Below are 17,609 nucleotides of genomic sequence, written 5' to 3' on the forward strand. Positions count from 1 at the left end.
AGCTGGAGTCAGAAGGAGCAGGGGTGTGGGAAAAGCATGCCCCTTGGAGAAACACTCAGAGCTTAGCAAGGCACCGGGCAGCTGGAGAATTTGGGCCAGAATGACATTACATATCCAGGACTTTGCTTTCAAGTTGAAGCGACTTCCAGAAGCTGGGCCTGTGGGCTTTTCTCTGGTCAGCATCTCCTAAACTGTCATAGTAGCCAGCTTGAGGTTGACACTGGCCAGGATGTGAGAGAAGAGGCAGGGCCTGGGTGAATCCTTCAGGAGGGGTGGGGATGATGTTAATGCTGTCAGGACAAACATGTATTGAGTAGTAACTACTTTCAGGGCTGGGGTAAAGAGCTTCAGGGTCCTTTTACATCTTGTCACCCCTACAACATCTAGTCAATGTGGTGACTGCGATCACATGGAGAGAGGCTGGTCACTTGCCCCAGGGACACCTTCACAGTTAGTAGTCCTTTATTTGATGCCTCTCTGAAAAAGAGTTCCTGCTTCTAAAAGGTTTTGAGTAGAGTTGGAGAGAATGTGGCTAAGGCTGACCAGGACGAGCCTGGGCAATAGGCCCGAAACTCCCCATTACATGAAGCTCTTCTTGCCCTGAATCACCCCATTCATGCCGAAGTGCAGAGCTTCAACCCTGGGCTGAGCTGACAGGAACCATCATAACTGCAGCGAGGGCAGAGCACACATCTCCAATCCCAAAGCAGCTTCTTCCTTTCCTGAAAGAATTCTTTTTGCTAATGTATATTCGTTGTATGAAGTGTTGGATTTCATGAGGACATTTCTCCTCAGTTATATTGTGAACTTTAACCATATTCCTTCACCATTGCCTTTCTCTCTCTCTCTCTCTCTCTCTCTCTCTCTCTCTCTCTCTCTCTCTCTCTCTCTGTCTCTCCTCTCTGTCTGTCTCTGTCTCTCTGTCTCTCTCTGTCTCTCTCTGTGTGTGTGTGTGTATGTGTGTGTATGTGTGTGTGTGTGTGTGTGTGTGTGTGTGTGTGTGTGTGTGTATGCGCGCGTGCCATGGAAGTAAATATATAATATTTGTCTTCTGGGTCTGATTTACTTTGTTTAATATAATGATAGCTAATTCTATGTATTTTCCTGCAAATGACATAATTTTGTCTTTTTGAGACAGAGTCACACTTCTTTATCCATTGTTGTTGATGTTGATGGAAGCCGAGGCTGACTCCATAACGTCTCTGTTGTGAATAGTGATGCCATATTCATGGATGAGCAGTTTCTCTGGATTCCTTTGGGCATACTCACAAGGAGTGGGGCATAGCGATCATATGGTCAATAGAGTTTCAGTTTGGGGGTTTTGTTGTTTTGTTTTGTTTTAGAGACAGGGTTTCTCAGTGTAGCCCTGGCTGGCCTGGACTCGCTATGTAGACCAGGCTGGCCTCTAACTCACAGAGATCCACCTGCCTCTGCCTCTGCCTCCTAAGGAGTGCTGGGATTAAAGGCGTGAGTCACCATGCCAGGCTGACCAAGTTTCAGTTTGTTTGAGCATTCTGCATACCAGCTTCCGCAGTGACGGCATTAGTTTACATTTCTACCTGTAACGGATAAGGATTCCTGTCCCCGCATCCTCGCCAGCATGTGTTGTTTTAGAAGTTTGACTGGTGAAACGGAACCTCGTGTACTTTTGATTTGCGTTTCTCTGGTGGCTAAGGATGTTTAGCATTAAAAACATTTTCAAGTTTTTATTATGTATCGAGGGTGGGGACACATGTACTGCAGCACGTCTGTGGGCGTGAGAGGAGACAGTTCCTAGGGGTCAGTTCTCTCCTTCCACCGTGTGTGTCCCAAGGAATAAAGTCAGGTTGTCAGGCTTATCGGCAAGCACCTGTCCCAGTGAGCCGCGTCGCCAAATAAGATGCTGAGCACGCTTGCACGCAGCTACTGATCATCTATACTTCATCTTGCTGTTTATTTTATTTGCCCAGTTATTGACTGGGTTATTTGGGGTTGGCGTTTAGTTATTTGAATGTTTTTTAAATAATTTATTTTTTATTTTATGTGTATTGGTGTTTTGTCTGTGTGTATGTCTGTGTGAGGGTCCCCTGGTCCCCCGGAACTGGAGTTACAGACAGTTGTGAGCTGCCATATGGGTGCTGGGAATTGAACCCAGGTCCTTTGGAAGAACAGTCAGTGCTCTTAACCGCTAAGCCATCTCTCCAGCCCCCTATTTGAATTCTTTAAATAGTCTAGGTCAGTGATTCTCAACCTGTGGGTTGAGAGTCCTTTGGGGGGGGGTCAATGACCTTTCACAGGGGTCACATATCAGATATCCTGCATATTGGATATTTATATTGAGTCATAGCAGTAGCAAAATTATAGTTACGAAGTAGCAGCAATATATATACATGGTTGGGGTCACCACAATATGAGGAACTGTATTAAAAGTTGCATTAAGAAGGTTGAGAACCACCGGTCTAGATATTAATACTCTATCAGATACATGGCTGGCAAAGATTTCTCCCATCTCTGTGCTGTCCCTTTGCACCGTTAACTGTTTCCTTCACTATGTAGAAGATTTTTAACTTCATGAAATTCCATTTATCAATTCTCGGAGTTACTTCTCGAATGATTGGGGTCCCTTCGAGAAAGTCCTTTCTTGTGCCTATATCTTGAAGTGTTTCCGTCTAGTATTTTCAGAGATGCAGACCCTTACTAAGATCTTTGACCCATTTAAAATGACCTTTTGTGCAGGGTAAGAGATGTGGATCCAATTTCATTCTTCAGTCCAGTTTTTCCAGCTCCATTTGCCAAAGAAACTGTTTTAGTCTCCGGTGTATGTGCTTGCCAGCTTTGCCAAAACAGCAGGAGGCTAGAGCTGTACGGGTATGACTCTGGCTTCTCTGTTCTATCCCATTGGCCACCATTCTGTTTTGTTACTATGGCTCTGGTGTATTACTTGAGTTCTTCACCCACAACATCGCCTTGGCTATTTGAGGTTCTTTTGCTTACGTATGAAACCCGGGATTGTTTTATCTACTTATGTGAAGAATGTCATTGGAATTTTTATGGGAATGATATTGAACCTATATATTACTTTGTGTGTTACAGACATTTTCGTGCTATTAATTCTGCCAGTTCAGGAGCATAGGAGATCTTTCCATCTTCTAGAGTCTTCAACTTATTACTTCAGATTTGAAAGTTTTTATTATGGAGGCATTTTGCCTTCTTCGTTAGGTTTACTCTATGATTTGTTTGTTTGTTTGGTTGGTTGGTTGGTTGGTGGTTTACTCTATGATTTGTTTGTTTGTTTGTTTGTTTGTTTGGTTGGTTGGTTTGGTTTGGATGCTACTGCAAATGGGGTTATTTTTCTGATTTCTGTCCCAGCATGCTTGTTATCTAGATACGGAAAGGCCACTGATTTCGTAGCTTTTAGTTGATTTTCTTTTAATCCTCCTGTATTTTGTAGGAAGTTATCAGAACTATGAATTTTCTGGTGGAGTATATAGGTAAGCAGGGTTTTCCAGCCTTAGTAATTATTTATTATGTGGCACTGTTTACCTTGAGAGAGTAACACAAGGTACGACAAAACTCACTATAAGAGTTTATTAGGGGAGAGTAAAGGAGGGGTGTGGAATAGGCCTACCGGAGGCAAATGGTGTGGGAGAAGGGGCGGGGAAATGGGTGGAATCTGCTTTTATTGGTTCCCCTGAGCATGCGCACATGGGCCTATTCAGCTACCCCCACACACACACACACTCATGCGCATGTGGTCATGCTGCGCAAATTACGTGATCATGTGGTGCTTGTAGTGTGGGATGATTAGGGAGTGGCTAGGAATCGTAACAAGTATCACTGACATTTGCAGGGACAGGAGATTCTTTGGGGAGGAAGCATTGTTTTGTACACTATGAATGTTTAGCAATGTCACTGGCCTCTCCCCACTAACACTGCCTGAAGATGTCTCTAGATATTGCCAGACACTCCTCCAGAGCCCAAACTCCCCTGCTGTAGTTCTTTACCCTTCACTCTCTTGAAAGCCACGGTCTCAGACCAACCCTAAAAAGACCTGAAACCGCGCTCACCCTAGGCTAACTTCCCTACCTTCTGTACCTTCCCACACTGTGCCCAGGCTCTTCAGCCACAAGTGGTGTGAGGTGTGGGTGACAGACACTGGCAACAGCCTCAGTCTCCAAGAGTTCCCCAGGAAGCCAAGAACCCCCCACACACTTCTAAGAGTCACGTAGAAGTATTTCCAATCAATTCTCGATGCTGTTCTTATTTTAACCCATCCCCTTTCAACGCCCTACTCTTTCTTCGGTTCATACGCAGGAAGAGGATTACAAATCCGAGACATCCTAAAAGATGAGGAGACCCTGACGCTATTTCTCACGAGAAACATTGGCCTGTCTGACTCCGTTGCCCATCTTCTGGTCAACTCCCAAGTTCGTGTGGAGCAGGTAAGTGAGGGCCATTGAAGAGGGGGGAAAAGTACCGAGCCTGAGAAAGACAAGGGAGATTTTCTCTCTTTTCCCTTGTATTTCCATATTCAGAATTCATGACGCATGCTCCATATTCAGGGACATACCTGGGGTTAGTGAGTCAAACAAGCACCTGATCACAGGACTCTGAAACATCCCTGGTACCCATAAGACTTACCAGGATTTTGAAAACGAAGGAAGCAGAGAAATCATGAGGCTGAACCTACCCTGTGGAGTGGAGAAGCCTTGCCATTTATTAACTAACCAAATCTTCAAGGACAGCTGTAGGTATTGCAGTAGTATGGGTGAGACAGACAAAGAGGCCCCCCAACTCAGGATACTCACATCCCAGAGGAGGGTTGATGGAAATGGAAACTTCTGTTGTGTTTCCTGGATGTCAGGAGTCATTGTGTGAAGATAAGAGTACCCTTCCTCAGTAGGAAGCTGACCTGTAAGTACTTGAGGGAAGGGATGCAGCCAAGAACATGAGCACATGTGTGTGCATGTGCATGTATGTGCCATTGTGTGTGTGCATGTGCATGTGTGCATGTGTGCATTGTGTGCGTGTGTATGTGTGTGTGTGTGTGTGTGTGTGTGTGTGTGTGTGTAGAGAGATGGCCTAGTGGATAAGAGCACACACTGTTTTTGCACAGGACATGTGGCAGTTTGAATAAGAATGGCCTTCATAGCTTCATATATTTGAATGCTTAGTCACCAGAATGGGGAACTGTTTGAAAGGATTAGAAGGATTAGGTGTGGTCTTGTTGGAGGAAGTGTGTCACAATGGTTGGGATTTGGGGTTTCAAAAGCCCATGCCAGGCCCAGTTTCTGTCTGCCTGCCTGCCTGCAGATCAGGATGTAGCTCTCTGCTACTGCTCCAGTTCCATGTTCCCTGCCATGATGATAATGGACTAACCTCTGAAACTTTGAACAACCCCCCAGTGAAATGCTTTCTTTTATAAAAGTTGCCTTGGTCATGGTGTCTCTTCATAGCAATAGAACAGTGTCTAAGACAATACCCAAGCGTGATTCCCATCACCCAGGCCAGTAGGCTGGCAACCTCCTTTGACTCCAGCTTCTGGAGGATCCAACACCTCTGGCCTCCTTTTGCATCTGCTCACATGAACACATCTATACACAGATAGAGGTACACACCCGCCTATAATTAAAATAGGTCTTAAAAGAAGAAGTGGGTGAAGCTGGGTGGCGGTAGTACACACGTTTAAACCCAGCACTCGGGAGACAGAGGCGGGTGGATCTCTGTGAGTTCGAGGCCAGCCTGGTCTACAGAGTGAGTTCCAGGACAGCCAGAACTGTTACACAGAGAAACCATCTTGAAAAACAAAATAAACAAACAAAAAAACTGGGTGAATAGAAGTTGGCTCTCATAGTTGCCACATTTGGCAAGGGCAGCAGATGTGTATTCCTGGGCCACTTGCTTACCAGTGCCAGACATGCTCATTCTAGACATTTCTGACCACTCCACAAATTTATTCCCTTCATGTTAATAATTTCCTATACTTACACAAACAGGTGACTTTCACACCTGTTTGCTCCTTTGTCCCTCACAGTAGTCCTGAAGTGAACACAAAGATGAGAAAACTGAAACACCTGATGATGGAGTTATTCTGCACACAGTTGTACAACTCCAAGTCCTCAGAGGCCAAGTGAAATACAGGGCTTCCCACTGTGAGAGCCACTGAGCTGGCTCCTCGAGTCCAGTGGTCATTAGCATGGGTGACACAGGAGTACCTGTTAGAAACACAAGTTCTCAGGACCTGCCAGCTCAGTCAGTCTCCAGTGTCGGGTACAGAGCTCAGCTGTGTGTTAGCAAGCTTCCTGGGAGACTGACAAGCTCAGGTGTGAGGGTCACTGCTCTCGTCCTGACTCCCTCCTGGCTAGACGTGACTCCAGGAAAGACCAAAACATAAGCAGAGCATTTCAGATCATGAGCCAGTCTGGAGATGAAGGTCTGCAGAGGGTGCTGTTATCTGAGCACTTGGTGGGGACAGCTGATGAAGGGGTTTTTATGCTGGTTCCCTGAACCACCATGAAGGAGCCCATGCCTGCTTCCTGACCATCTAGACCCTATGCCTGGAAACAGACAAGCAAAGCAGAATCTGTTCTTGATGAGGCCCAGAGAAGTGGGCCTGGCTGCCTGGCACTGCCTGGCTTCTGTCTTCACCACAGGGGAGGTGTCATCAGCACTGATGGCTCATTTTTCCCGTTTGCTTTTTCCTCAGGTCATAAAACTCCAGTCCTGGCAATGCCTGAGACAATTTCCAGTTGGTAATAAAAGGGAGGCGGAGATAAGGGTTGGAATTTAGGGGAAATTTCCTTCAAGTTTGTACAGTCATGACCTTTGGAGTTCCAGGGGCTGCCCTTTTGACACCAGGACTGAGGCTCTTCAGAGACAAGGAGCCAGGGTCACCAGGTTGGCAGTAGGCTAGTGGATGCTGTGCTGGAGTAGCCAGTGCTCTCAGATCAGCAAGTTCCACAGCTTCCCTCTCCCTACCTCGAGGCCAGTCACAGCCCACACCCAGCTCCCTTTGTATCTCCCAGCCCTCCTCACTTCTCAGCTGGTCAGCTATCCCCACCCATCTTGGCTTCCGCCCCATCTAGCTCTGTGACCTTTAGCCAACATGACCGTCAGAACTTGCAGCCACAAAGCCAATATGCCTTTTCGGTGTCCCATGCGGAAGCTGTGATCGATCGTCCTTACTAATCAAGAATGCTTTGTTCTTCACCATCAGATTTTCCTTCTGAGCCTTTCTTCCCAGCCTATGAGCACAACAGCTCTGGAGGGCATCTTAACACCTCTTTCTGTAGGCAGAGTTTTCCTGTCCTGCATTCGCTCTGAAATAAACACCCTGAGGCTTATATTAATTATAAATGCTCGGCCAATCCCTCAGACTTATTACTAACTGGCTCTTACATTTTAAGTTAACCCATATTCCTCATTTATGCTCTGCCACGTGGTGGTACCTTTATTAGCCTGGCATGTTCATCTCCTGCTCCTTCTGCATCAGTCTGGAGACTCCAGACTCTGCCCTTCTTCCTCCCAGCGTTCTCTCTGTGTCAGGCTGTCTCGCCCAATCTCTTCCTGCCCAGCTATCGGCCAATCAGCGTTTTATTGACAATGAGAGCAATACGTATTTACAGTGTGCAAAGATTGTTCCACAGCATTTCTTTCCATATGGGGAATCATTGACTCATTCTGTCTCATTCCCAACTGCCTAACCTCGAAAATTCCTACACACGCCTCAGGACCCAGTTCAGATGTTGCTTCCTCAATGGAGATGCTCACAAGCCTCCTCTCTTTGTCCAATCCTCACGTTTTTTTACTCACCAAAGAGTGTCGGTGAGTCTCTAGGAGTCAGATCTCTGCAAGGCCCACATACTCTGTAACATCAGGCCACATCAGTCACACACTGGAACATCAGGACCACTCTATGCCTGTCTCCTCACTTGTAAATGCAAATTCAAAAGCGCCTATCACGTGTGGTGGTTATAAGGAGAGATTGAAAAGAATCAATATACACGAGGCATTTAGAATGTTGCCAGACACAAAATAAATACTTAATAAGCACCAAGGACTTTGTCATTGTTGGTTTTGTGACAGGCTGCCATGTAGCACAGGCTGGCCTCAAATTCACGGTTAGCTGAGGATGGCCTTGAATGTCTGATCTTCCGCCTCTGCCTCCTCAGTGTTGGGATTATAGGCCAGGCATGTACACCATGCCCTGTAAATTCTAGAAACTTTCACAGCTACCTTGCTGCTCTCTCCCCTCCCCTCTCTCCCCACCCCCTCTGTGTTTATTTCTGTCTTTCTTCTATGTTAGGTTTGAGCCCACAGTGTCACACAACTGGGTAGGTTTTCTGCTGCCATGCTTTATCCTAGCCCTGACTGACCTTTCTGATTCTCCTTTCATGTTCTAGCTTTGCTCTATTTGTTCTTATACTTAAACTGTCTAAATGCCCATATTTCTAGCTAATTAGAGAGCTCTTCAAAGGACAGAGTGTTGCTAGAGTTTTCCTGCCTGGCCCACAGTCAGGATAAATCTCTCTCACCTGCCAGTCCCACAGCCGCTCAGACCCAACCAAGTAAACACAGAGACTTGTATTGGTTTCAAACTGTATGGCCATGGCAGGCTTCTTGCTAAGTGTTCTTTCAGCTTAAATTAATCCATTTTTATAAATCTATACCTTGCCACATGGCTCGTGGCTTACCGGCATCTTCACATGCTGTTTCTCATCGTGGCGGCTGGCAGTGTCTCTCTGACTCAGCCTTCCACTTCCCAGTTTTATTCTCCTCCTTGTCCCGCCTACACTTCCTGCCTAGCCAATGGCCAATCAGTGTTTTAATTATTGACTAATCAGCAACACATTTGACATACAGAACATCCCACAGCAACAGAGAGCCTGCATTATTCACCTCTGTGTCTCCAGTCACTAACTTGGCCCCTCCCTGTACAATAGGAGTTCAGTGAATGACGCTGAGAGAATAAGTGATGGAATGAGTGGGAGTTTTGTGGTATCCCCATTTGTTAGCTGTTCTGATTAGTTTTCTGTCAAATTGGCACAAGCTAGAGTTATCTCAGAAAATGCCTCCATATGATCAGGCTGTAGGCAACTCTGTAGGGCGTTTTCTTTTTTTTTTTTTTTTTTTTAAAGATTTATTTATTTATTATGTATACAGCATATATGACTGCAGGCCAGAAGAGGGCACCAAATCTCATTAAAGGTGGTTGTGAGCCACCATGTGGTTGCTGGGAATTGAACTCAGGACCTCTGGAAAAGCAGTCAGTGCTCTTAACCTCTGAGCCATCTCTCCAGCCCCATAGGGCGTTTTCTTAATTAGTGATCAATGGGGGAGGGCCCAGCCCATTATGGGTGGTGCCATCCCTGGGTTGGTAGTTCTGGGTTCTATAAGAGAGCAGATTGAGCAAGCTGTGAAGAGCAAGCCAGTAAGCAGCACCCCTCCATGGCGCGTTCATCTGCTCCTGTCTCCAGGTTCCAGCTCTGTTTGAGTTCCTATCCTGACTCCTATGACGGACTATGATGTGGAAGTATAAGCCAAATAAACCCTTCCCTTGCCTCTCCAAGTTGCTTTGGTCATGATGTTTTATCAAGCAATAGTCCTAACTAAGACGGTCCCCATCATAATGGCATGTTAGCAAGCCTGTGGAGTGCTTTCTTCATTGCTGATTGATGTGGAAGGGCCCAGCCTACCGGGAGCAATGTCATCCTTGGGCTGGTGGTCCTGGGGTGTATAAGAAAGCAAGCTTAACAAGGTATAGAAAGCAAGCTAGTAAGTAGCACTCTTCCATGCATGGTTTCTGCTTCCGCTCCCACCTCCAACTTCCTGCCTTGAGTTCCTGACCTGACTTCCGTTCACGATGGATTGTAAACTATAAAATGAAATAAACCTTTTCTTCCCCAGGTTGCTTTTGGTCATGGTGTTTTATCACAGTAATGAAAAGCAAACTAAGACACTAGCTAATACTTACATATGTTGTTGCCCGGTCCCCATTCCTCCTCTGGAGTGTGAGAGGATCAGACAAATGAGCTTGTAAGAGAGGTTTCAGCCTCTGGTTAGAGAGAGGTTGGGGTTTTGCCCAGAGATCCGAATGAGGTGGGGGCAAAGGAAGAATGATCTGTGGGTACACTCCCACTACAGGCCCCAGATGGACCATCCACAGCTGATCCACCATCAGTCTGTGCCTCATGGAGGGATCAGTGTAGTCTCAACATTTCCTTGGGGATAGCAGCCTGGGTCTGCTCTGCTTTCCAATGTGGAGACTTGTGTGATTAGAAGCTACATAGTGTCTTTGAGGCCCAGTCTTATGAATTTGTTCAAGTACAATGTAGTTGGTTGTTTTCAGTCTTTGCTCTTTGCAGGGCCTGCCACCCAGCTCCCAAATAAATCACACAGAGACTTATTATTACTTATAAATGCCAGGCCTTAGCTTGGCTTGTTGCTACCCAGCTTTTCTTAATTTAAATTATCCCATCTGCCTTTTGCCTTTGGGCTTTTTCCTTTTCTTACTTCTGGATATCTTACTTTCACTCTTACTCTGAGACTGACTGTGTGGCTGTGTGGCTGGCCCCTGGCATCCTCCTCTCCTGCTTTTCTTGCTTCTTAATCTACTCCTCCCAGATTTCTCCTCCTATTTATTCTCTCTGCCTGCCAGTCCCTCCTATCCTTTCTCCTGCCTTGCTATTGGCCATTCAGCTCTTCATTAGACCATCAGGTGTTTTAGACAGGCAAAGTAGCACAGGTTCACAGAGTTAAATAAATGCAACATAAAAGAATGCAACACATTTTTGCATCATTAAAACAAATTCCATAGCATAAACAAATGTAACACATCTTAAATTAATATTCCACAACAGTATAAAGCCTCAAAGTCTAGGGTGCTAGGAAACACTCCAGGCAACCAAGAGGCCCTGACCAGGGTTGGGATGTCTTTTTCATCTGAGCCATGGAGGCCATCATAGTTGTGTTCCAAGTCATTGTCAGTGAGCTTCTAGGAGGTGTGGGATGTGGTAAAATACAGGTTATATTCAATTCTGAATTTCAGATAAACAAAATTTTCAGCATAACTGTGCTCCATTTGGAATTAATTTGAGACATACTAAAAGTTATTTTTTATTTGAAATTCAAATTAATTTAACTGTACTAGGTATGATGGCTTACTCCTGTAATGTCAGGATACTGAAATAGAAAAATTACCTAGGCTTCAGAGTAAGATCCAGATTAGCCTGGGCTAGCGCAAGACCCTGCCTCAAATAATCAAGCAAACAAAAAACAATAACAAAACCGAAACCAAACTGATCTAGGCATCTGATGTTCTTATGTAGTAAATCTAGTGAGAAGTTGGTCATTATCATTATAAATGTGTTTTTACCATTCTGCCACACCCGCCACTGGGAGACAGTTTCGATGGCACCTTAGTGTCCCTTTCAAAGGAGATCTCTCAAATTTTAAAAGCTTTCTGATAAAGTGAGGTTTGAGAGAGGATTTAAATTTTTATTACTGCTATAACAAATGACCACAAACATAAAGGCTTAAGACAACACAGGTTTATTATCTTATGATTCTTGAGATCAGAAGTCTGAATGTCAAGGTACCATTAAGTCACATTCTTTACTGGGATGTATAAGGAAAACCTATTTTCTCATCCTATGCAGTGATATATTGTGTACCCTAATAAACTTGCCTGGGAATTGGAGGACAGAGCCAGCCACTAGATTAGACATAGAGGTCAGGCAGTGGTGGCACACACTCCCTTAATCCTATCACTGGGGAGGCAGAGAGCCGTCTGGATCTCTGTGAGTTCAAGGCCACACTGGAAACAGAGCCAGGAAGTAGTGGGACACACCTTTAATCCCAGTACTGGGAAGCACACACGCCTTTAATACCAGGAAGTGATGTCTGGGCAGAGAAAGGTATATAAAGCATGAGGAAACAGGAACTCACTCTCTTTAGACTGAGGTTTACGTAGAGATAAGAACTAGTGGCTGGCTGCTCTAAAACAGTTGAGCTGAGATCCTTTCTGGTGAGGACTCAGAGGCTTTCAGTCTTAGGAAATAGGATTGGCTGAGGAGTTGGCGAGGTGAGGTTGGCTGTGGCTTGCTGCTTCTCTGACCTTTCAACTTTCATCTCAATACCTGGCTCTGGGTTTTTTATTATAAGACCATCTAAGATTCGAACAACATCCTACTCATCTTCTGCAGATCGTGCACATTCCTTAGATGAGGTCCTCTCCATCTGCAAGACGAACAATGGCCTTTCAAAGCCTTTCTCACATCACAGTACTCTGATACTGTTTCTTCTGCCTCCTTACAATTTCAAGTACCTGTCTATGACATTAAACCCTCCTGGATGACTCAAATTCATCTCTGTCTTTTTTTTTTTTTTTTTCCCAAGACAGGGTCTCTCTGTGTAGCCCTAGTTGTCCTGGAACTCACTCTGTAGACCAGGCTGGCCTCAAATTCACAGGATCTGGCTCTCTCTGTCTCCCAAGTGTTTGGATTAAAGGTGCTCGTCACCACCAACCACCTGACTAATCTGTGTATTTTAAACCAACTCGCAGACATAATCTACCTGCTCTTTTAATTCCCTTTGCCATGGAATATGATTTGTTCATCCACGCCTGTGGGTCAGGAAGTGGCATCTCCTCTGTTCAGGAGGGTGGTACTATTTCCCTACAAGGAGTTCTCCAGCATCTCTGTTCAGGAGGGTGGTACTATTTCCCTACAAGGAGTTCCCCAGCATCTCTTCTCCTCCCTGCAGTTTGCTTACGGAGTCCCAGACTTGGAACTGAAGAGCATTGCCTGTAGTGAGACCCTCTTGCAGCGTTTCATCATCTTCAGCCAGCATCGGGGGGCACAGACCGTGCGTGATACCCTGTGTCCCCTCTCCCAGGTTACCCTACAGTGGATAGAGGACACTCTGTATGCCAACGTGGACTTCTTCAAACTCTTCCGTGTGGTAAGGAAAGGGTTACATGCTCCCTACTTGTAGATGGTTCCTGGAGCAGGCAGGCCACTGGGGAATTGACACTGAGGAAGGTGTGAGCTTGAGGCTGATGACAAGTCTTGGAGATGCTCCAGAATCCTAGCACCCAAGAAAAAAACAGCAGTCCTTCTAGAACAGCAGCAAGGGAAAGGAGGTAGGCTCATCCTTCAGCACGTGATGTGGTAGGTGTTTGTCCACACCAACTGTGAGAAAAGTGTTCTCCACCCCCTGCAGAGCAGTGGATTCCTAGCTCATGATTACAGGCAAGACAGTGACTTTTTCCTGGTCCTAATGTTCACGTATACAGCAAGGACGATACTTCCAGGGGTGTCTAACCTTTTGACACTGTAACATGACATTATTATCTAAAGGTGTATTGGGATGCCTTCATAGCTGTTTTGGTGAACCTGCAGCCTGTGGGCCACAGATTGGACATACCTGTGTATAAAATAGTAGGGAAACAGAGAGAAAACACTGTGCAAACCATTCATAAATTTCAGCAAATGGGCGGTTCGAGCTCCTTCCTGTGAACCTGTACTTGATCCTCAAAGGTGCTCTTTCTAGATAGAAAAAAAATAGGAAATTTTATAATCTCAACATTTTGGAACGCCTAGATCGCTAAGCCCAGCCTTCTGCTCTAAAACTGTATGTAGTCCAGACTCCCGGGGCCTGTGAGAGTCTCCTCCTCCTTTGCTGGAAGGATGTGGTAGAGCACAGCCGTGTCAGCCTTTAGGAAGTGTGTTGTCATCAGAGGTCAGTGAAACATGCAAGTTCAAGTCCCCAGCCTGCTGGTGGGGAGATGCCTCGTTGCTTAGGAGATTCTGATGGGGTTCCCCAGAGGCCACACTTTTAGGAATATTCATTAGAATCCTTTGGAAAACATAGACTGCTTCTAGCACCTAATTATATATTTCTTTTGGCCTGTATTTTAATTTTTGGAACTGTACCATGAGGAATGTCAATCACTAAGATATTTTTTGAGACATTCTGGAATTAGTTGTTGGTTACGGAATTCACATTTTGTCTGTCTTTATGGTGGCTTTCTCAAATCCCAGTAGAGGTATGTCTCTCTCTCTCTCTCTCTCTCTCTCTCTCTCTCTCTCTCTCTCTCTCTCTCTCTCTCTTGTTCTCGCTCTCACGGTCCTTGTTCTCCTACTGTCTCTACTCTTGATCTCTCTCTCTCTCCTGCTCTCAGCTTGTCTTTAAACTGGGGACAGGGCTGTTGCCAAGTTGGTAAGAGTGCTTGTGTCCCATGCACAAAGCCAGGGTTAGTTCCTCAGCACATGTAAACAACTGTAATCCAGCACTTAGGTGGTGGGGGCAGGAATGCCAGATGTTCACACTCATCTCCAGCTAGCCTAGGATACAAGAGACCTTGTCTCGGGGTAGGGGGTAGGGGATACACAGAAAAGAAAAGAAAGATAGGAGAAGAAAAGAAGCCAGATGAATTCTTTAAAATGAGTCAAATAAAATAGGCCTCGTTGTTTCTGGCAGAGTTTATTTTGAATTTCCCTTGGAAATTATTCTGCAATTTTCCCAGCTCATTGAGGGGTGGACTTCCAAAGTAGGTCAAAAGGGTCAGGACCTGAGGAGGCCACCATAAAAAGTCTAGGACCCCAGAGATGGTCTTGATGCTTCCCACACTGTGGAGAGAATTAAGAGCCTGTGGCCTGAATGCCTCTGTTCTACAGCAGACTACAAAGCAACACTTGGTCTATGGTGGGGCATGGTCTTCAATTCAGCCAGTCCTGGGTACAGCCAGATAAGATTTTGCATCTGGACAAAATTATCCATTAGTGACTAGACCTTGTGTTAGTTCTGCTTTACCATAACACATATCTCAGTCAGTCTAAGAAAGGGTTCTCTTTGCCTCACAGGTTTAGAGATTCTAGGCTGTGGCTGATGGACTCATCACTTTTGGTCCTGTAATGAGGCAGTACATTGTGGCAGAATTCATGGTGGAACAATCCACTCATTTCTTGGCCAGGAAGCAAAGGATAAAAAGGGGAAGGGCTTGGGGTTCCCACTATACCCTTCTATGGCAGACCTCCCAATAGCCTAAGGACCTCCCACTAGCCCTGTCCAAGAGGAGGCCATGTCTTTAACAGATGGGCTTTGTATGACACTCAAGATCCAAACTATAGTTAACCCCAAGCTGGGGCCACTGACCTGAGTGTTTACTTATCAAACAAGAAAGAACAGGAAACCTTCCTTTTGCCTTCCATTGAGTTTAGAGATCAGAAGTTTTACCAGGTACCCTCTGTAGCTGAAGTTTTCCTGTGTCCCACCTGGCCCATGGTCAGGACAAATCTCTCTCACCTGCCAGTCCTGCAGCCGCTTGGACCCAAGTAAACACACAGAGGCTTATATTAATTAAAACTGCTCAGCCATTAGCTCAGGCCTACCACTGACTAACTCTTACATTTAAACTAACCCATAATTCTTATTTATGTTTAGCCACGTGACTTGGGACCTTTTCTCAGTTCTGCCTTCACATCTTGCTTCCTCTGTGTCTGGCTGGTGACTCCTGACTCAGCCTTTCTCTTCCCAGAATTCTCTTCTCTACTTATCCCACCTATACTATACTTCCTGCCTGGCTACTGTCCAATCAGCATTTTATTTATCAACCAAATCAGAGCAACACACATTCACAGCATACAGAAAGACATCCCTAGCAACCCTCACTGACTTAGATGGGCCCAAGGTACTTATTTACCCCCTGTCCACGTGTCTACACGTTCACAGCTGCAGCAGGTACCTGCAGGGGACAGGCACTGAGCTGAGGCCCTGGTACCAACATTGAGCCTCCTAGTCTCAACTTGCAACAAGTCAACCAACCTATTCAAGGCTGCTCAGCTTAGAAAGCCCAGCACAAACAGTCCTTGTCCCCAGGAATAGCAGTTCTTGGCTTAGCTGTGTGTCGAATCGCCAGGAAAGCTTTAACAGCTACATATGTGGCCCTGGGGATTCCGTTCAGTTGTAGAGTACTTGCCTAACATGCCTAACTAGGCCCTGGGTTTGATACCCAGCACTGTATACCTGTAATCCTAGTGCTTGGGGAGGTGGAGGCAGGAGGATTAGGAATGTGAAGTCATCCTTGGCTACATGGGGGTGTTTAAGGACAGCCTAGACTAAATGAGGCTATCTCAAACAATCCCCCAACTCCGAGTCCAGAGACCCTGAGTCAGTCGTACAGGGTACAGACTGTATACTTCAGTATTTCCAGAGCTTCCCAGATAATTTCAAAGTCCAGTCAGGGTCAAAAATTATTAACCTTGAACAAAAGAGTTTGACTTTACAATCTCAGTTTCTGTAGACCAAACAGTAACACTTGTACCCCAAACACCTCTGGGCTTCAAGAACAGTGCTGCCTGCCTGCCCATTCCCTTAACAGAGCTGCCCAGCCAAGGCAGGCCAGAGGAAAACACCCCAGTGGGAGGCATCCGGCCGCCTCAGAGACCTTGCTTGCCCTTCTCCTGATTCCTGCTTCTGCCTCAGTGAGGAGAGAGTTGACTAACACAGAACACGTGAGCTCCTAGCAAAGAGCAAACACCCCGTCTAGCCGTCTGGTGCCCTTGAAATGTGCCTTCCCCGGGACCAATGAACAGGGCAGCTAAACATTAAAAGCAAATAAATCACTAATAAAGAACTTAAAAGAAATAGCAAGCATTAAATGAGATTTTGCTTTCATTGCTTCCTGTACCCATCCTGGGAGTGGTTTTAGGAAAATGATCCCCAGGCAGGCACAGGGTGGCCAGGGCAGACCCCGTGCCCCCACCTCCCCCGGAGGAGCATGGCTAGCCTCTGGGGCCTGGCTGTTATTGCAGCTGGTTGGCGCACAGCCACTGTCATTGTGATGTGGGAGTGCTGGGCCAGCCCCCCAGAGGGGCTGTTCCTTGTGCACACGTAGCCCTTGTATAAATAAGGTTTTATTAAATGCCAAGTCAGTTCTCATTAACAAAGAAAGAGGGAAAATTTCGGGAAGCCACTGTGACGGCACCTGCCCCTGCTGGGTACAGAGCAAGGGTTGGGGGTAGGGTGGGAGCAACCTCCAGACCTGGGAATCTGTGGAGCTGAGGGAAACAGAGTGGGAGTTAGCACCAACTGGGACCAGCTGTGTTTTTCCTCTGTCCTTTGGAGGTCAGAACTGAATGTTGTCATCTTCAAATAATCCAAATGCAGTTCTCTGGGCGTTGCTCCACCCGCTCCGTTCCCAGAGTCTGTCTGTCTCTGTCTCTGTCTCTGTCTCTGTCTCTGTCTCTCTCTCTCTCTCTCTCTCTCTCTCTCTCTCTCTCTCTCTCTCACACACACACACACACACACACACACACACACACACACAGAACTTGCCCATGTTTTTTTGCATGGACCCATGCACACACGTGATTGGTGGCCTCGGTGGGTGGAGAAGCGCACAGCAAATCGGGTGGCTGGATTTTCTTCAAGGTTTCGCCTCTCATGGTTTCACCTGCCACTCCGGTAGCTTGAAGAAGTTCATCTTCACCTGAGGCTTTTTCAGGCTAGCAACTGGCAACTTGAAACCCAAAAGCTCAGAGCTGGGCCCAGGGCATCATTACGGCCAGCATACCTGAAATGTCGGCACCTCATAAAAAAAAAAACGGGGCGTCACTTCAGTACTTCAG

At 46.1% G+C, this 17,609-nt stretch overlaps 1 protein-coding gene across 1 annotated transcript in view; it reads left to right on the forward strand.

Moving 5' to 3' along the window:
• Nucleotides 1–17,609, forward strand: part of Abca4 (ATP binding cassette subfamily A member 4) — a 145,837-nt gene that overhangs the window by 19,206 nt on the left and 109,022 nt on the right. Inside the window, exons 5-6 of the mRNA XM_052730603.1 lie at nt 4,294–4,421; nt 12,742–12,939. Of these exons, the coding sequence (XP_052586563.1) occupies nt 4,294–4,421; nt 12,742–12,939 (326 nt within the window). The remainder of the gene's footprint in view (nt 1–4,293; nt 4,422–12,741; nt 12,940–17,609) is intronic.

Source organism: Peromyscus californicus, unplaced genomic scaffold, assembly GCF_007827085.1.
Source record: "Peromyscus californicus insignis strain IS unplaced genomic scaffold, ASM782708v3 Scaffold_9__1_contigs__length_137607984, whole genome shotgun sequence".
NCBI lineage: Eukaryota > Metazoa > Chordata > Mammalia > Rodentia > Cricetidae > Peromyscus > Peromyscus californicus.